The sequence below is a fragment of the Pagrus major genome, chromosome 11 (assembly GCF_040436345.1).
Source record: "Pagrus major chromosome 11, Pma_NU_1.0".
In the NCBI taxonomy this organism is placed as follows: domain Eukaryota; kingdom Metazoa; phylum Chordata; class Actinopteri; order Spariformes; family Sparidae; genus Pagrus; species Pagrus major.
The window spans coordinates 13,289,000-13,310,097 of NC_133225.1; the positions used below are offsets into that span (position 1 = coordinate 13,289,000).

General features: G+C 42.1%; 1 protein-coding gene across 1 annotated transcript in view; it reads left to right on the plus strand.

Moving 5' to 3' along the window:
* The window catches only part of sema6bb (sema domain, transmembrane domain (TM), and cytoplasmic domain, (semaphorin) 6Bb), a 66,969-nt gene that overhangs the window by 38,519 nt on the left and 7,352 nt on the right, over positions 1–21,098 (plus strand). Inside the window, exons 14-15 of the mRNA XM_073476769.1 lie at positions 1,702–1,779; positions 6,004–6,062. Coding sequence (XP_073332870.1) covers positions 1,702–1,779; positions 6,004–6,062 — 137 coding nt within the window. The remainder of the gene's footprint in view (positions 1–1,701; positions 1,780–6,003; positions 6,063–21,098) is intronic.

Below are 21,098 nucleotides of genomic sequence, written 5' to 3' on the forward strand. Positions count from 1 at the left end.
CGATCCTCAGGTGGTCCTATTTAGTTGGGAAGTCATTCTTCTGACTTGCGTGTGTTCATGTGCGTCATGTCAGAATGTGGGAGCAACATGGACGCATTCACATTAATTTTCACAGTCGGAAAAACGTTTTTCCAATAATTCTGACAGCACATGAACACACAGTGACTCACCGGATGTAGATTTTTGGCTGACAATTGAAGCATTCGCCTCTTTTCTGCTATCTGCATGTTAGTGTTATCAAAATAGCAACCTACACACTGGAAATGGAGAGCTACCTTTACCTCCCCACGTGCTAAAAAGTTCCCCTGACACTATCTTTCAGGGGCAGTGTCGCTGTATCCTCGGCTTTGCGTCACTCAAGTCGATTGTGATTGGTCCATAGGAATACAAGCCAGGCCTTTCTCAAGCTAGATAGAGGATAGGTGTGGCTGTCTAAAACTACATGAAAGGATGCTGCTGGACAAATAGTTCTCAAATCCAAGTCTTTTAGAGGCCAGTGTCTCAATTACCTCGAACTGATTCATGAAAGATAAAAGTGAAATCCACTTATTAGCTTTTCACAGAGCTTTTAACTGCATCTACATCCTGTGAGTACCACGAGATGCAGTTGGAGATTCTGGAAAACGCTCATTAGTTGACTTTCACGCTTAAATGGGATCGTTGCTGATTTGCAACCAACTTTGTATCACTACTAGGTTGGTAATATATGCAAATGAACAATTGTAGACTTCTTCTCTATTTTGCCTGCACCTAAATTCACTCTTTTGCTGGCAAATATTCCCCCAAATGATGCAAAATGCTTCTTCTAGAATATTTTAGGGCTGTTGTATTGACTCTAAGGATTAAAGTCAATATGTATGGACTGAGAGAGGGGCGTCTCACCAAACTCTGATCCAACTGTCTGAACTAGGCAGTGCTGACAAACTATAAAACCAAGTTTCTGTTACTATGCTGCCTATTTTTCACCAAAAATGTTTTTAGAAATATTTTCAGCATGCTGTTTAGCTGTGATATGATATTGTTTGTTCCCAGCCGTCACCCATCAGAGGGAGCGTTTATTGGTCTGGTTTTCTGCCTTTTTGAGCGAAATGAAAACGCCACAGCCCCTTTTTCTCTGTTTTCTCTGGTCGTGTAGCACCAGTTTTAAAAGTGTTCACAACTTATTTCTAGCATAGACAGTCCAGTTTTATCCAAGGCTCATCTTTTCAACTGTGAAATACTTCTTTAATTCCTACAAAAGAACCAATTTAATACACCGACGTGAAGAAGAAAAAAGTCTGTCTCTGCTCTCAAATACATTTTCACCTTGACGATTGTTGTAATTTACAAAAAAAAGTCGAAGACAAAATCTTCACTTTGATGAAGAGCGTTATCAAACGAGTCTCAAGCTTTAAGAAGTTGGAAATACATGGTGATGACTAACTCTCTGGGAATTAATCTAAAAAGTCTTGTAACACTGGGAAAATGGACGACATCATTTGGATTTGATGGGCTCAGATGTACAGAAGTCATGAGTATTAGATATGATGAGATGTTTAGTTCCTAGTATGAGCCTATTAGCAACTAAGCAGCCTGAATAACTCAATAATGAGTAAGAATAATTTTAGTCAAGATCAAGCAAATCAGTATTGGACTTTTAAGCTTTATGAGGGGAAGCTGAAGTGAAACAGGCTGTTTAAGTGGATGTCTGTGTCTCTGCAGGAACTGCATCGCCTCCAGGGACCCTTACTGTGGATGGACCAGAGGAAGCACCTGCTCTTTCCTCAGACCTGGGACCAGGTATGACACCTTTCCATTCATATATACATCACTTCATACAGTCTATAGTACCTGCTGTCTGTCTGGTTCTGTCTTAAGTCCATCTCAAGTTTTATCACCTTTCTTGGTTCTCTCTCTTCGATCCAACTGTTTGTTTTTTGTTTTTTTTTTACTTGTTTTGTTTTCATTTGATTTGTTTCTACTTTTATCATTCCTGTCAAGGTTATTTTTCTGACAGCACACCTAGCAGAGCACCCATAGAGACGCTCCATGTATTATTAATCTGCTCTGGAAGTCCTTGGTTCTGATCTGAGACTATTTGAGCTTCTGAGTAACATCCGTGCCTGTCACACAGTCTGCTCTGTGTACACTTATTGATTCAAGATGTCTGCTGCTGCTTTTAAACAACACAATGTTCTTTCACTTTGTGTGTTATCAATTGGTGGCCGTATAACGCTCTGCAGGTGCAAAGTTTTGTGCTCGTTGTGTAACCCTGTCTGCATCATGCGCCCAGACAGTGCCTTGTCTGGATCTGTTTGGGATGTTCGTGTGTGCGTGGATGTAAAAGTATGTGTGTTTGTGTGACCTCTCTCTCTTCCTGCGACTGAAACGCAGCGGTCTGTCTTGACAGCTCACGTCCAGTCCTGGCTGCCTCCCTCCAGTGAAATCAAATCTCTCTTTAGTCAGGCTGCTTATTGAGTTAGGGCTTCAAAACACAGGTGTAGTGCCAGCAGAACAGACAACATGGGCTTTAAATACCACCCCAGGCTGCCTGCTTATACTATTAAAGGCCTCTGTGTTGGTCCTGATTCGATTTACCAAGGGCGGTCAACTTGACAATCGATTTTGCATCGAGTTACTGCGGATTTCCTCTTTGTAGACTAATGCAACCTTTCTTTGCAAACTGACGCCAGAGGAGAGCTTTTATATAACATTAGATTGTTATTTGGGCAGTTTCTGAGGAAAAAATATATATTCTATGACAGCAGGCGCTGTGATTGTTACCTGAGAGGAAAAATGGGGTATGTTTGGTTTTATTGTTGTGCTTATGAGTGTTTCTGATTGTCCCACGTTTGTCTTGTTGACTGCTGTTATTGTAGGCTACTGCAACACAGAGGGATCCCAAAATATCTTCACTTTCTTTAACTTCTGCCAGTGAGAATATAGAGACAAACCAAGTGTTTATGCATTACTTTTAGCTAATGTTTCAGCCATTTATCCAATACTCTACGCTAACAATGTCGACCAGCTAGTTAAATGTTTCAACCACCTATCCACTGGGTCTACTTTAAGCTAACTGCTTCGCCCACTTGCCCGTATCTAACAATTTCAACCATCTAGGCCTCCTAGCCTCCTATCTCCTAGCTAACTGTTTCAACCACCATTACTAGGCCTAGTGTAAGATAACCGATTCAACCATTTGCCCAATATTTTTAGCTAATTGTTCTCACAATTTACAATAACTTAACAATAAGCTAAATAATTTCTACCATTTATCCATTACTTGGATAACAATTTCAATTTCAACCATCTATCTTGTAGCTAACTGTTTTCACATTTTATGCATTACTTTTTGCTAACCATTTCACCATTTCACCCTTTCGTCCATACATTTTTAGCTAACTATTCAACCATCTATCTTGGAGGCCTAGCAAACTGTTTCAACCATTTGTGCATTGCCATTTATTGTTTCAACTGTTTGTCAATTATGCACAGCTATTTGTTTTATCAATATATCCATGACTTTCTGCTAATCATTGAGACATTTTATCCATTTGTTTATCCAATATTCCAGCTGTTTATCCATTACCTTTGGTTAATTATTTTCCACAATTTATCCATTACTTTTAGCTGATCATTTTAACAGTTTATCCAATACTTTTAAACAATTTCAACCCTCTATCTTGTTGCTAACTGCTTCAACCACTCTGCCCACTTTCTAATATTCACACTCTTTTGATTACACAAAAGTAAAAGCACAATATTCACAATCAGTACCCCTGGTTGGGAGTAATTAAATACTGTCTACAACAGCACCCAACATGAATAAACATATGGTCTCTATTTTTTCTCATTTCTCATTACTTAAATATAGAGCCAGTGTACCTGTGAGAACGTGTTGAACACCGTAAAAAGAAACAACAAATCATGCGTGCACACACAGAGCCACAGGCAAAGCTAATGTATACAAAGTAAACGACCCACAGTCCACGAGAGGCGGCCAACTGAACAAAAACCATTATTCTTTATTAAGATGACAACTGCTGTAGGTTCACAGTGCACATGGAGTCATTTGTCACCGTGATTTCCAGGCTTAAAAGCACAAATGTTGGCTGCGCTGATGCCAGAGTTTTTAGCAAATTGCAGAACACTGACTCCTCAGTCACTTATCCCAATGAGCTTTTTTCGGCATCCTCTAGTGGATTGTGCTCTGGTTCTTCAAAGGTTGGCCAATATAACAGCACTATTCGTGGAACCATGCCTAACTTAAAAGTGTCATCAGTGGTTTTGACTGACTCATTAGCACACAAGATGTGATGAAGATCATATCAACCGGAAAATGTCAATTGTAAATGTTAGCCAGTATTCAATACCTGCCTGATATCCCGAAGGCTTGTAGCTTCAAATTAGCTCCCATTTCTTGAAATCTTCCCTCGAAATATTACACAGGTTTGCATCATGTCTTTTAAGCACCTCTGCTGCAAAGTGCTCACTGAAGTATAGGATAACTTTTAGGCCGTTTAAATCTAGTTATTTCTAAAAAATGTATGCCGTTCTAACTTATAAGGTCAACTTTACAGATCATGCATTAAAGACAAAGGATTTCATTCTAGATATGTCTTTTATAGAAAACATACTTATTTGCTTTCTTGCAAAGAGTTAAAAGAAAAAAAAAAGTTCCAGGACACAATTTCAGCTTAAAAATTAGATGCAAACTGGAAATAACATGTTAATTAGTGACACTTTAGAAGCTGGTAGTTGGATTTGTCTTTAAGGACAGAGAAAGACTAATTGTTTAAGGTCTTTATGCTAAGCTAAGCTAAATGGCTGCAGCTTAATATTTAGCCTGTCATACAGAGACGAGAGTGGCGTTGATCCTCTCACCTAACTATCAGTAAAAAACACAAGATATTGTAATGTTGAACTCTTCCTTCATAACACTTTGAATGTGAATGTAAATGTTAGGTCGGAAAGTAACCTTGAGAGCATGAATACCTTTTTTTGTAATGTATTGCATTTGGCAATACTGATTGTAATACTGACATTATCAAGTGCTACATTCATATGTATTAATGTGTCCTTGTGTAATTTCTCATTTCATAGAGTTGAGTTGCTGCACAGGCATGTTAAACTTAAATCACAGTTATTTTCATTCACATGTCCTCATTTTAAATGTGCTCAAGCAAACCTAAAGGCTGATTCACACACACACACTCACGTAGCCTGTCCTTTTTCCAACTCAGTGTTTTCCTTGATATGAGCCATGATTAAGAGCAGTTGTGTTTTGTCTTTGTGAGCACCTGGTCTGTGTGCTGTTCTCATTTCCTCTCTGTTTCCTCACTTCATCATATGTGATTGTCCTTTGAGTTTTCCGTGCTCCCCTGTCGCCTGAATGGGAAATGAGTTTTAAAGCGCAGGGATAGAGTTGTAGAAATAAGATATGTTGAAGAATGTGAATAAAGTTTGACGTTTTGTTCAACGTTTACTCGACAAATTACTTTTTTGTTGGTATAATGAAGCTGATCTGGTGATGTTTGATATGTATTTGTTAAAGAGCCTCCCTGCCTTAAGCTCCATAATGAAAACTCTAACTCCTTAATACTTAAAGACATGAAGTTGGATTTATACCACAAAGATCTCATGTGAAGACGAGTGTGCTGACCTAGAAATATTTGCTATTCAGTGCATTAATTAGCTTAATTAATGACCCTGCAGGCACAAGTGGTTATCTCTACATTATAATGGTGATTATTGCAGGATATTAGGCAGCTCAAAGGCCTCTTGGGATTTTTTACTGTCTTATTTATTTTTTATTCTTTACTTTGTCAAAGAAAACAAAACACTATTCTACAATCGAAAATGTTAAAGGACCTTGTAGAGATATCCACTCCCTTGTACCTTGTCCTCTGCTGTAACATTGAGATAGTTTTCCTCTATCAGAGTAGATCTGTGCTGTGTGTCAGCGGCCGAGTAGCCGTGCCTCTGTGCCGTCTGATTAATGACTGTGTCTCTTCTCCTCTGCAGACTGCCGTTCGAGCAAGATGTTGAACAGGGAAACGTGGCCCACTTGGGTGACTGTGACGGTAAGAGGAGTGTGTGTCTGTGTGTGTTTGCCCACAAGTGTTACAGCTAATAGCTCTCTTGTCTTTGTCCAGATCCTTATATAACTTGTGTACCTTCAGGGTAAACAACAGTACAGTAAAAAGAGAGGAGGAAGCCTGGTAGATTTTACAGAGGAAATCGACAAATAAACACGGAGACAAGTCCCAAATCACTTCAGTGTTCTGTAGTGTCTCACTTCTCCCAAGAGTAACCACAGAGATCCAACACGAAGATGGTCTGCTAGTTTCATTTTGCCTCCTAGCCGGCGAGAAAATCCCTGTGTGTGTTTTAGCTAACTTTGTTCTTCTCGCTGTTTACTCTGCCCTTACTTGTGTGCTGCTTTTGCTTTGGTCTGCTAGGTTTTTTGTTGCATACAGTATACATGTGGTTAATTATATTCAACTCCAGCGTGAGTTCCCCTTGATGTTCACCCTTTTTTTTCCCCGCTCTCCATATCATTATGAAAATAGAAGTGGTACACAGCAAAGCGAAATCTCTATTCTAGATACACAGAGGTTTTGGGTACTCCCATGACACCCCCTCTCTTTGATCTGAGAGCTAATTCCAATGCGTGCAAATTAATCCTGTGCTTCTGAAAGTTCTCCGAGTTCATGTGCCGTGCTCCCTGAGAAAAGAACAGATAAATATTGCATAATCGGAGTCCGCGTACAACTCTAATCCTGTTTCAGATGGGCACCCTGTTTGATGCTGAGCTCTCACTTCAGGTCCTCTGACCGCCAAACCACAGGAGACGACCTCTGTAACTGATGGCTGATGCTCGCTCTATGCATGCCGAAGTTAAGCTAGTAATTCGTCTTCATCGAGCCCATGTGTAGCTTCTTATAGAACATGCGGGGGACCTTATTCAAGCAGTTGGTCGTGCAGAGAGATCCCTGATCTTCCGACGGGGTTTATTTTATTCAAAACAGACCATGTTGTGCATGCATCCTGCTGTAGTCGATGAAATATCTGAGAAACATCTTCTCCACAAGGGAGCTCCACTTCAGCGAATGCACACTGTTGTGCAGGAAGCTTGTAATTAAAAGTGCATCTTCTATGATCATTACTCCACTTCTGTATTACACCAGTGGGTGAGAGATGAACATAATTATTCTTGCTCAATGCTAATGGAGTGTTTTATAAGCTCTAGTCTCAGATCCTCTTCGGATACTTGTTATATCTTGACCTCTGGTTCAAGGTCTCGGGGTCAGAGAATGTAACGATACTGATACGGAAGGTGGAGAATGTTTTTCCACTCACTGAGCACTGTAGATCATCACAGCACTTTTCTCTAATCTACTGTGGCTCGGGCTGAATCTCATTTATCGCTTTATTCAAAAGGGTCTGCCAAACAGATACATGCATGTCACGCTATCTCGTGGCCAATCCCTCAAAGGATTATCAAACACCTTTACGAAATGTCAGCAGGAAACAGATTCCAGCTGTGTCGGTAACAAATCAGCATGAGTGATTGTGTGTGAACAAATTTTAGGTTTTCTTCTTGAACGTCCATAAAATACATCACCGATGTGTATGTGTTACATTCAAACAACTATGTCAGGTCTGTAAGTCGATCAAAGTCATAAGTTCACTTGTGTCTTTGGTGTCACTAAACAAATCCCCCCAATAATTTCAATATGCAAGACATGAAAGAAAAAAAACTAACTGATTCAGATTTTGTATTCCCCCTAGATCACTCACTGGACAAATTCAATTTTCTTCTCCCAAAGCAGCGTACTGACCCATTTCTTAATGAAGTGGCAGTAATCTCAGTAAGCTCTTATCTAAGCACAAGTAGTAATCGCTTTTTCTTAAATAACTCAAATATATCACCAAAACATTTTTTTTTCAGTATTATTTTTTATTACTTTCACAAAAAATATGCAACCTTGGTTTACTCTTAGATTCTTTTGCCTCGTCATATTTAACCTCGTGGTTTCAATTACCAGAGATTTTTTAAGAGTGAACAAATGTTTTACTGACATGTGCACAATAGAGATGAAACATGTGAATAGTCTTTGGCGAGTAGGCGTCATCGTATTTTAAAGGGGCAGCGAATATGTTCATGGCGTCAGATATCTTCCTGATGGAGTCCACACAGTAGTGGTGGCTTTGACTGGATGAAGACAACAGCTCAGACCTGGTCCACTGGAGGTGGAGGAGGTTTTAAAGGTGCAATATGTAAAAATTTTAGTTTAAAGCATTCAAAATGTAAAATTATTAACAGAATAAGAAGATATTACAGTTTTAATTATGGTTGTGTTAGCATGCTAATCAACTAGCCCCTAGCCATTTCATACCTCAACCAGTGGGCCAAACTCCAAAACCATGTGTCCTACATTTCCCATAATGCAACGTGGCAGCGTCTTTCTTCAGACTTTACAGAGCATCGTCCCGAGCAACAAAAGACAGAACATTTCATGAAGAAAATCCACAGAGTGCTCCTTTAAACTGGCCACAAGTATGAAGCAGAATCATTTTTCAGATTTGTACACAGCAAAGAATATCAGTTACTCAGAGATGTGAGTGTGTTGGCTTTGACAGCTGCTCCTCTTGGACAGTGAAGAGCTGTCCTACTCCCTGTCCTTGCATTTGAGGGATAACTGAGCTCTGAGGCATCTTTGCTCCTGCGTCTGATCCCGTCATGAAATATGCCTTGTTGACAGAGGTGAGCTCTGTTGTCTCTGAATGAACGAGAGTTGCTGGGCTGGCATGGCAGGAATGAGAGGCAGCATCCATCTGACGGCAACACTTAGATGGCACTCTGTCTCAGGTATTGTGATGAACTTGGTGCTGCAGCCTATCTTTTCATCATATCTCCTCTTTTATTTGACACTTTCATTGTCTGTAAAATGGATGCTTTCCTCAGTGTTTCCTGTTAACACCGAGTTCATCTTTCTTTGTCTCCCTGTAAGAAAAATATTCTTTCAGCCATCTGAAATATTCAGCCAGAGGAAGACAGACTTTAAAACTGTCTGCCCACCCTCTTTATACATTTATGTATGTGTCCGTGAACATCTTCTACACGGGACATGCACTCTTCATCTGTGTACTTACAAACGCACACATATGCTCACACACAACAACACAGACTCTTCAGGGACTTGGATTGTGGGAATAGACAGAAGGCTTTTGGTCACTGAATTTTTCATATATCTATATTGGACTCATTCCACCTGTCTGTATCTCGACCCAGCAGATGGGAGGTGAGATATGCTCTGGCCTCTCTATCTCTCTTTGGGGAAATTCAGCCATCTCATTTTCACTCTCCCTTTGCTCATTTCTTTTCAGGGAGAAGAGTCTTTTTCTGCAGTTGCATGTCGAGTAAAATTTTCCCTCTCAGGCCTGCAGTAGCAATCAAAATTCACACACCCATCTTCAGCAGTCAATAAGCATGAAGAACAGCTTTTTCAATCATGATTGTGGTTAAATCAGTGGTTCCCAGTGTGTGGGGTTGGGGTGGCTCAGTCAGTCACAAGATAAATCAGAAGGGTCAAAAGATCATTCAAAGAACAGGAATGAAGGAGAAGAATTACATTTCTTTACGGACACTTCACAATTTTTTGCTCTCAAGTATTCAAGTAAAACAATCTGAATAGTTTAAAGGGGCAAATTCTTCTTTGTTTTAGCTACTGAAAACCACTGGTTGGCCGCAAAAGTGCCCTCTCGAATGCCTCTATGGTAGATAAAATGATAAAGTGTCCTCTAGGGTGTCCTTCCAGTGGGCAAAACATGATAAAATGTCCTCTAGGGTGTCCTTCCAGGGAACAAAACATGATAAAGCATCCTCTAGGGTGCCCTTCCAGTGGACAAAACATGATAAAATGTCTTCTAGGGTGTCCTTCCAGTGGACAAAACATGATAAAATGTCCTCTAGGGTGTCCTTCCAGGGAACAAAACATGATAAAGTTCCCTTTAGGGTGTCCTTCCAGGGGATAAAGCATGATAAAGTTCCCTCTAGGGTGTCCTTCCAGTGGACAAAGCATGATAAAGTTCCCTCTAGGGTGTCCTTCCAGTGGACAAAACATGATCAAATGTCCTCTAGGGTATCCTTCCAGTGGACAAAACATGATAAAGTTTCCTTTAGGGTGCCCTTGCAGTGGACAAAACATGATCAAGTGTCCTCTTGGCTGTCTTTCCAGTGGACAAGTCATGATAAAGTTCACTATATATATATTACAACTTTCCACGCACTGGTGCCCCACCACATAGAGCTGGTGCCCCACCACATAGAGCTGGTGCCCCCTTTTTTTTCACCCATGGCCCTCATACATCCTGAGTCCGCCACTGCTGAAAACAATGACAACAATCAGTGATGAGCAGTTGCAAATAGACATATTTTTCACAATCCAAAGAAGCTGACAATCAGTTACCTAAACTTCATCTAAATTTCCAAATACACATTTTCTCACTACCTAGTCTAGTGGGAGAAGGAATAGCATTTTGTTGTATTTTCTCTGGTTTTGAGGGAATATTTCTTGAGTTCAGAGTAACTCCAGTGAACAATTTTCTAAAGAGCAGGGGGTATTGTTTCTGGCAAGTTGACAACAGTCCTATCACAGTTTGTCGCCTTTTAAATATGCAGCAAATAGTTCCATCTGTGTCTCTTTTTCTTGGGATACTGCTGGCATTATATATGCTAGAAACATTTCAGTTGCCTCGGTTGTGTTGGTGGTGGCAGAAAATTCAGAGACATTTATTTGAAAACCCGGCCAAATTAAACCCAAAGCTGTCTGCATGGCTGGATGCTGCACGAGGCACAGTAAGTGAGAAAGAAGTTGTTAGTAAATTGGATGAACTGGCTCTTTAAGAATAAGGTCAGACTTATTATATTCAGTTTTCTAGGGGGAAATTATGCTTCTGGATTCACAGATTTTATGATTAAGAACAAGCCATTTATTGTGCCATTCTTGCTCCTCTGCTCCGGTGCCTCTCCAGTCACAGTCAGTGCTGCACTGATTTCCAGCAGCCTTGTCTACAGACCTCAAAGGGAGATGGATGGACGGCCTTACTTAGAGCCCAGCTAACTGCCTCCCCTTTCTCCTTAGCCAGCGAGGAGCAGTTGCTGGAGGGAGAATCGATTTTCATCTCTCCCCGGGCTGATGGCAGCCGAATAGATATCAAGGGTGATTCTGCAAAGGGAAAGGAATGGGGCTGCGAAGAGGAGGAGGAGGAAGAGGAGGGGAGGCTGGGTAAATCAGATTCAGGAGTAGAGAGCAGAGCAAAAAGAGATTGGGAGATCACAGGAAGACGGCAAACTTTGAGGATGGAGAGGCTGAAACGGTTCAAGGGATCAGAAGTGTGGAGTCATGAGGGTGAATAAGAAAAGATAGGAAGAGAGGGTGGAATGAGGGAGGTCAGAGGGGGAAAGAAAGGCGAGGCGGTGGGGGTAATCACATAGGAAACGGAGAAAACACGAGGGAAAGGGTGGATGCAGGCTTTGAGAGTGGAGGGAGATGCAGGGAAGGGAGAAGAGCAGCTGTTTTCATGGGTGCCGCTGTGACAAATGGACTGAGAGTGCCACCGGCACCTCCTGTGTCACGGCGCTGTCACAGGCCTTCTCAGTGGGCTTGTGGCCAGGCTGTAACTCTGCCGAGGTGATGTACACCACCTGCCTCACGTCCTCTTCATCTCCTCTTTTTCATTTATCACGGGGCTGCTGCCCTTCTCCTTAATTCACACCGGTATCTACAGCTTTGTTTTCTATCATTTGGGTTTTATGTTGCTAAAATACGTCTTTCTGCATCATCAGGAGATTAAATGAATTATGGTAAACTATATGAGTCTAGTTAAGGGTGTTATACATAGCTTACTCTGCATCTATTAGAAAGCAAAGAACACACCGCAAACACACGCACACACCGAGTATTAGTATGTAAAGGCACGCTGTTCCTCGAGACCGGTCTGATCAAAGCAGAGTTTGGAAGCAGGACGTCTAATTGAGACGATGTGTTGTGGGAGGGACACTTTGATGAAAAAGATGAGGTCAGAGAAATAACTGGGTTCAATTATGTGTGTGTGTATAAGTGTGTGTCTGTGATGTAGGTCTATTAGCCTTTGGGCAGACGCTAAGCAAGCTGATTTCGATGTTGTTCAGTGATTTTACGTGCATCGAGGGAGGTGAGGTGACGCAGCTCTGCTGGCATGACATTTTATTGCAAACACAAGCACAAACAGTCATGTTGAAGACATAAGTATCGTAGGTGCACAGGAAATGTAACTTTCTTGTAAACTGTAAAAAACCCCCCCCCCTGATTTGATTGAACACCTGTAGCCATTTTATAGCAGCTGGAATGATATGTTTATTTTATCTGCAGTCTGTAGTCTGAGCCATGTAATGCCCATACTTACACTTAGGTCAAACAGCATGGGCACATTCGTAAATTATTCAGTTTTCTGACACAGCAGTGGGATAGATACACAAGCTTCTCAGACTAATAAACTATTAAAAGCTCTCAAAGACAGAAAATTCTTGTGACAAACTTTTGTTCTCCACTCAAAATCCATTTTTCAATTGGAGAAAGAGTTCCTCTCTCTCAGCTCGTCAAACCGTGGGGACTGTGACACAGAAAAGCTGTATGTCACCCAGTAAAATGCCATGAAAAAAATATGTTTAATGGTTTTTGGACAGCAGAGGAGTTTTAAAGCACAAAGGCGTGAGAAATATCAGGCTGTGGCGCCACAGGAGGATAATATTATTTTTTATTCTTCAAGGGGATGGTTGATAATAACAAAAACATAAATTAACACAAGAAAAAGGGACATAATCTGCCCTTGGACCCATTTAAAGAGTGCTGAATAAACATTGTGCAGGATTCTGTAATAAACCCACCCTTCTCCTGCTAATAAACCATTAATTCCTCTTCTTCAGCCTCTTTTCCAGTGTTCACTGTGCTGTACCAGGACTGCCATTGTGCCTTTGGTCTCTAAAAGGGCAAAAAAAAAAACAAACATTAGCTGGTCACACCCACTTGTGCCCAGAGTTTGAACCAGCCATTCTGCTTACAGGAAAATAGAGCCATTAATTTGTGGTTGTGTGTGTGGAAACAGTTGTGTGCCCTCTAAATTAGTCGACTCTTCGCTGTGGACAACTCAGTCAGCGTGACAAACTGCAGCTGGATTTAGTTTTAATGATGTTTGAGCTGAACGCACCCAACTGACAGAAATCACCTAACTAAGTCTGAACTGCCGGGGTGTGTGTGCGCGTGTGTGTTTGGGCATGTGACAGGTAATATAAACCATTTCTGTAAACAGAGTAATGAGTCAGATTTGGTTCAGGCGTCGACAGACGGCGTAGGATGTCAGATCCACTTACGGCGGGTTATCACGACGTGTCGATTGGCCGGCTTCTTGCTCTAGGTTGCGACCCTTGCTGAAAGGCAGATCAGTTACAGCATAAACGTGGACTAAATGGTCTGTCAAACCTCCAACTTCTCTCTTTTAATTTGCAGTGAGGGTCTCTTACCTCTAAAGGAAAAAGATTCCTCCATCCAAATCACTTTTTGGGACTTTAAACAGCCTCAAGCGCCTGAATCTCCCAGCAGCAAAGAGCTGCGCACTCCCTCGTGTAATTTTGCTGTTTGCACGCCTTTTGGGGGAACGAGTCAAATTGTGTTTGCGCAGACAGCTCATCAGCTAAAGTCAACTCTGTTAAACCAGCCATCAAATAGGAGTAGGAGCCGGTGCGCTGAGGTGTGTGTGGTGCTGTTGCTACAGGAGACACGTCCCGCTTCATCACATCCCCCCTCGATGCTTCAATCTCTGCTTCCTTCTCGTCGACCGTAGCAGGGTTGGCTTTTCCTATCCAAACCCTCAACGACACACGCCAACGTTCACACTCGCGCACACACATTCGCCACCCGTTTTTGCTGTGAACTCACTCAGCCGTAATGACACAGCTAGTGTTGCCACAGTGTAGCTACAGATGGAAGCAATTATGGCGCTGTGAAAATATTTCCCGAAGAAAGGCGGTGTTTTGACTGGTGGAACAGCGGGATGCAATCACTCAGTAATTGAGGTCCACTGAAACATCAATGAGGAGGAGGCAGATTGGAAATTCCTTGTTGCGGCGTCATGTTAGAGCGGATGACGGTCACTGCAGGGCCAGGAACGACTCTGTCTGTCTGTCTCGTGTGGTGGTTGTAATGTCGCAAGGAGCTCTGTGCGGGAAAGGAAATTTGTTGCCAAATTTACGAGCGTGGTCTCATCTGATTCCACTCTAATTGCTGCGGTTTGGAATGGGGCTTGAGTTGAGGCTTAGGAAGGGGGAACCATAAAGCCGACACAGTTCTTTGTATTTACATGGCAGCTAGTTAAAGCGCAGGGCCTTAAGTCTGCTGATGATAAATGTGTTGCCCTGTAGCTTGAACCCCAACCGAGAGACAGACAGGAAACGAGAAAGAAAGATACGAGAGGGGGGGGAAGCTTTCGCCACATAGTAGTTCATTTTTCTGTTTGATGCGGTCTCCTCTTTCAGACGGAGAGAAGGCGGTGTAACCTTGACGCCACGGTCGTTCTTCCTCCTCTCCGAACTCCCTCTGCTGTCACTCCTGCAAGTCAGACACCAAGGGCAAAGACACAGAGAGAGAGAGAGAATAGACAAGTAGAGATAGAGGGAAGTGTGGTGTGTAGCTGTACATCCCCAGATGCCTCCAACTCACACATCTCTCTCACCCCGCGGAGCTTCTGAGAGGCTTGAAGAACAGAGCTGATCCCTTCTGTGACTACTGAGGCTCTGCTGATGAAATATGAGGACCAACGCGCCTTATAACAATTGACGTCTGTGTGCGTGTACATCAGTATAGCAGCGGAATAAGGGAAGTGGAATACTGTATGCGCAGTTTTCAGTGCAGATATGGGGAATTTTTTTAGCGAGCTCTAAGAAGATAAGAATAGCAGCCTCAGCCTCTGGAAAGCTTGGCGAGGTGCGAGGACTCCTGAAGGGCTTCAGCGCTTTCATCTGACTTCCTCCTCTGAGTCCTCCTTCTGCTGCTCACATCTCCTTCCCAACAGCGGCAGCCTCAGAGAGAGCCTTGAAAAGCACGGGGAGGCCCTGCTGACCCCTCACGCTGACAGATGTGTTTGTGTGTGTGCACGGGGTTGGCATCTTTCAACGAGTGGTTGAAGTGAGATTTTGGGTGGTGAAGGTTGTACACATATAGCCTGCAGTTACTCATAGTTTTTTTTTTTGTTTTTACTCATTTTCACTAAAAAATACACCAACGTTTGAGGAGTTTAAACTGATTTTATGTGCTCACATATCCAAAAGTTGCATGCTGCCGGAGGCCACTGATCTCTACACAGTAGACGTGGCCTTTGAGAACCATTGACAGCTCAGAAAATGCTTAAAGTAAAAGCAAATAGAGGGAAAAGACAGGGAGATGTGATGCAAATGCAAATAAACTGCTCATTATGCAACAGAGTCCCTCTAATTAAAAAAAAACCTTCATGTTTTTAAAGTAACAAAATAGATACAGACAGATTCCTGGATTTAAAAACAACATCCTTACCTGCCACAGGTAAGTCAGCAGGATCTGATACCGTTGGTGTGAAATGTTGCTCCAGGACCATCACTGAAACTAATCATGTCTTTGTTATGTCATCTTTGCTAAACCTAACCAAGTATTTTTTGTTCCCTTAACCTAAACGAAAGGCACAGAAAACTGAAAAGAAACTAAAATAATAAGTTAACTAAATAATAAGTGAATAGTATTATCAGTGTTTGCCACAGAATGGCTGTGTACCTGTGGCGCGGGGGAAACCAGGTGTGCTTACAAGGTCACATCACAATCAGCACGTTTACAAAAGGGATGTGATACCAGAGAGTGACTCTGCAGAGCATGTGTGGTTGACAGTTGGGAGGAGAAGAGCGATGGCAGATTGTAGTTAATTGATAACAGATAACGTTGTTCTCTCAGACAGGCAGAAAATGTAGGTAAGTATGTATAAAAGTATAAAATGCTAAAATGGGTCGCCAAATATACTTGGGCGGCCGTTAATATGCCTGCGCCAACAGCCCAAGCTAAGTATATATATGGGAAACACTGATATAATAACATGTTGTAAACCCTGGTCTCCTGCGCAAGCAGCTTGTCCAAGAGGTGTTTTTTTTTTTTCCTTCGCAGTTTGATAAGTTACAATCAAGCAATACTAATTCTGATGTTCCAGGAACAAAACCAACACACACCGCAAAGCTAATAACAATGTAATTTGTCAGTTTCAATGATGCTCCTGGAACATTTATGTGTTTAATGTATAGGGACAAGTGTAGCAGATGCTGATCTGATGCCACACACCACAGCATTTATAGTATCGCCTAAGTCCCTAGATGGGCTTTTTAAAAGACATACAACTTAACAACAAATATGTACAAGAATACAGATAGAAAACACAAACCATGATACAATACAACAAAATAGCACAAAACAACAAGCACCAGATTATTCATGACTTAAAAATGATCCCAGACAGTTGAAGCTCTGCAGGTAAAGAATCCCACATGTTGAACCAACAGGTCTATATTAGTTACACAATGTGAGTCAAAGACGAGATTTGTTCAAAGTCAGGTGGCTTAATCGAAGGTAATAATAAGTGTGATTTTTTGGTGAGAAAAGAGTCTGACATACATGTTCAGGCCCACGCTGTTTGTTCTCCTTCAGAACTGAATTTTTATTACAAATCCTTCAATGACCCTGACAACCTGTTTTCTCAGTCAGCTTCTTTGAGCAATGAGGTTTGAAAGTTGAAGAAGTTTGGGGGTATTTTTCATACCAGAAATTTCTGGTTCAGGATCTGAATCAAACCTTGTTGACAGTTATGAAGTTGTTTGCTCACATTTCCAAGCCACTGTCAATCAAATCTGATCAAACTACTCCCACATATGATGAAGCTGTGTTAAATTCTTAATGAATGGAGAAAAAAAGTGTTTCTGAACTTTAACTTTATCTTTTTCATTTAGCCATGAATATTTAATCTTACTGAGAAATTTCATCAACTTACTGAGAAACATGTATTTTTCAGGGGCTTTAATGTTTTGATACTAGTCCTGCTGCGTTTTTGGATTAATTAGAAGGCCACAGCCTTGATGAACTCTGAGTGAAAGGCAAAATCAAACTGCACTTCATGACATTTTCACTGATGAATGGCAGCAGACGGAACAAAACTTATCTAAACTGGTCGTACTTTACTTCAGCTTGTCATTCTACAAGTGAAAGGCAGGACTTATAATGGAGTTGGTGCACTGGTGATGCCAGTATATGTGCATGTCTGTACATGATTGGATTAAAGGATAAAGTCACCCAAAAATAAACATTCACTCACCCTCAAGCCGATGGAAAGTCGGGAAAAGTTTCAAAGTCCACAAAACATTTCTTGAGCTTCACAGCGAAACAGCGTTTCAGCATTCTCCTAAAGAGCAGAAGGAGATGGGAGGAAAAATTAAAATGGCACCATACAGCTCGTCCAGCGTAATCTAAGTCTCCATAAGCCCTGAGATCCAAAATTGATTTGAAAAGCCGTTATTTACCCCCTCGACACGTAATCGAGCTTGTACACCTACTTCAGATGGAGTGAGCGCTGATGTTTTTAGCCTTAAAAAAATCCGTACATAATGTCTTTTCAAATCAGACTGGGCTTTTGGAGACTTGGATTACACCTTGGATCAAACACTTGCAATGAGGAATACGGCAGAACGTGCACACACGTAGAAGAAGAGGGCTGATGAAGAATGAAGGGCCTCAGGCAGGTCTGCGGTCAGTGCTGAGTAATAGTTGTCCAATAAAGTGCGGGCAGGACCCGGAGGCTCTGTGTAATGCCTCAACAGAGAGTCCTGCTGGGTGACATCCAGAGTACTGTAACTACTCTCCACTCACACCACCGGGAATTGTTTTTGTGTCTATCATTCAGACAGAAATCGACCACGGTGAGTTCCCCTAACTCCCTGCATCAAACAACACTTTTCCTCCTTTCTGCAACACATCAATAACACTACTGCACTTCCTTCACACTCCCGCTCTCTGTTTCACTCAGTCACACTCTCTCTGTCTCAGTCTCATTCTCTCTCACTTCGTATACGATTCTCTTCCCTCCTACACTTCCTCCCTGCTCTTCCTTTTCTTTGTCACTTCCTTTGTCAATCCATCCATCAGCCTCCTGCTAACTCTTCCACCCTGGGGTTTGTCGCAGCACCTCAGTATTGATCACCTTAAACTCTCTGTGCAGTCCGGGTTGGCCGACAGGCGCTGTGATCCTGAGCGATCGTTCGGCTCAGGATGTGTCCTGGTGGCACGTCCACCTGCGAGGCCTTGGCCCATGTCACCGCGGAGACATTTCATTAAAGGCGGCCTGTAAATTAACAAAGCAGGCGGATGGCTGAGCGAATGGGGAGAGGGTAGTTTAAATCAGCCACCCAGATGGCGTGCAGCCTCGACAAGAGGTCTGATGGTTTAATCATTCTGTTAAACCTTCAGAAATTTGTATCAGGAACGAGTCCAACACCTCAGCTCAGGGGATGTGAACATTAAAACGAACTGGCATGTATTTTCAGCTGGTGGGTGCATAGTATAGCCCTGTACATAGCTCAGATGTGATATATGGATGTAGCATGTGAGAAAGATTAAGTTGAAATTGCCTGGTTCGTGATTTGGGAATGAAAGATATGAGCCCTCTGGGCAGATAGTTAGACTAATGCTGTGCGGACCGGCTCTCCAATTTATTGCCAGTGACATGTTTGTGAATATTTATTATTGCTCTCCACAGTATGCTTTTGGCTTTGCACCTAAAATGAGAATATCAATTACCAAACGAAAGAGCAGCCAACTGCGTTACCTGTAAGTTATAGGATACACAGTAAAATAATAAAGCCTAAATCCTACTGAGAAACCCACGCATATGCACATGCACTCTCATGCACACAAAAGTCTCTGGAAAACAATTTATTTCACCACAGCGTCCGCCACAGCCCAGTTGCTTTGTTTGGATTGGATGCAGCTGAAACTGCTAACAGACTGGCCCTTGTTAAGCTGCCTCTCGCTAAAGGTTGACCAGATTGGCAAAACAAGGACTCCTGATATAATTGAATCCACAAATTCAATGAGGAACATTCCTGACAGCAACACGTGTGCAAAGGCTGTGAAAAAACATTTATGGGAAGCCCAAATAAAAGGCCTGTAGCTTTTTGAATATACAGCAGCGGGAGGGGTTCAGGCCCCCTCTGATGATCTTACCTCATTTACCCAAAGTAGAGATTTTTCTACAAGCACGAAAAAGGGGAGAGAGGCAGGAAGAAGGGGGAGAGTTTAAAATTAAGATACACTGAGTAGCTAGAGGTGGAATGTATAGGCAGCGAGAGAGTCGTGCATGTAGGTAATTATGCGGTCATCATCGCAAACCTTGACTCTGAGCCAGCCAAAAGCCTGATCTGCCCTCGCTAATAGACCCAGCCGAAGACCTGAATCTATTAAGAGCAGTTTTTTTGGTGCAGATTTTATGGAATTTTAATTGCAAACACATGGCTGGTGCGCATAAATGTTTTAACATATTGATCAGCCGGGTGCAAGACAGGCACGTCCGACTGGCCCTCAGGAGCTAAGGTTGGGTTTTTATATATTTATATATTTTTTTAACCAGGGAGTCGTGCAGAACTCTCCAGCAGCTTTCCTCAGCCGTGCTCTGAAAACGCTGTCAGGGAGGGACTGTAAATGGTTTTACAATCATCCCGAGAGTAAACACGCTTTACGAGAGAGCGAGGTTTAGACCGAGTAAGGAGCTCTGCAGCCTCTTTTTTTTAAAGAGCTTTAATTCGTTCTCAGTTTCTTTCCATCCTTGAGCACACGTCGGTGTTAGCTTCACAGCTCTCGACTTTAGGTGTGCTGTATGTTTGTGTGTGAAAGAGAGACAGAGATGCAGCAGGGGGTGAGATATTTAGTTTATCTGCTGAAAGGAAAGTAATGGGGTTGGTAAAATAAAAAGGGGTAAGACGGCAGTAAGGAGGAGGACGTGCTAAAAACAAGAAACAAAATAGTGCCTGCAGTCTTTCAACAGAGGAGAAGGAGAGGAGGATAATGAGCAAAATCACTGAGCCATGGGTGCAGGCGGTGCATGCAGTCACTTATTAACACACACACACACACACACACACACACACACACACACACACACACACATATTCATACGTCCATGCACACTTAATTCACACCACGGCGCACATGCTTTGCCACGTGCATCCCTGCCGTCACTGCGTGCATAAACACATTAACATGCAGAGAAATGGTGGGTTCTGGAGATGAAAGCCCCTCAGATCAGTGGCTGTACACTGACACAGTCATAACCTATCAAGCTCAGAAGTGTGTGCTCGTGGCATCGGCAGGTCCGCCGGGATGCTGTGAAGTCTCTTTGTTCTGGTTTGATGTGCTGTGTTGCTAATACATGTATTCCAGCTCTCAAACTGCATAAAAGTTCCCTCGCCTGGCTTTTGATTAGGGAACTTATCCAACTGTAGGAAGCCTCAGTCAAATAGTACTTTGTTAATGTCTTAAATAGCGTCAACTTCCAGACAGTGATCAAAACTAGTGTAGGAAGAGAGCTTATTGATACCAGTGATTATTTTTTTTTAGAGAATAATTCTGTTTTATTACAGTCTCGCTCGTCATTTCGATCACTTATGCTGGAAAAGAACATGCTGTCTGACCATGTTGGAAACCAAAAGCGTTTCTAGCTGTTATTAATGGCCATACTCAAAGGAGGAATGAAAAGCCACCTGTTGTGGTGAGGCGGGCATCATTTAAATATGGGGACAGTTGCTCCTTTAAGGCCTTCTTAGTGTAACGCTTTTATTTATTCAAAGAATCAAATAGAGAAAGAAAGACGGTCAAACATGTTGGACCATTCTCTGGCTGGCTGCATCTATGGTGAATCTGTAAAGAGGCTGAGATTTCTGGTTTTCTTAGTTGATTGACATTTTTGGTTGTGTTTATTATTGTGTTGATTATTAAGATAAGGACAGGGGTAAGCTGTATTTT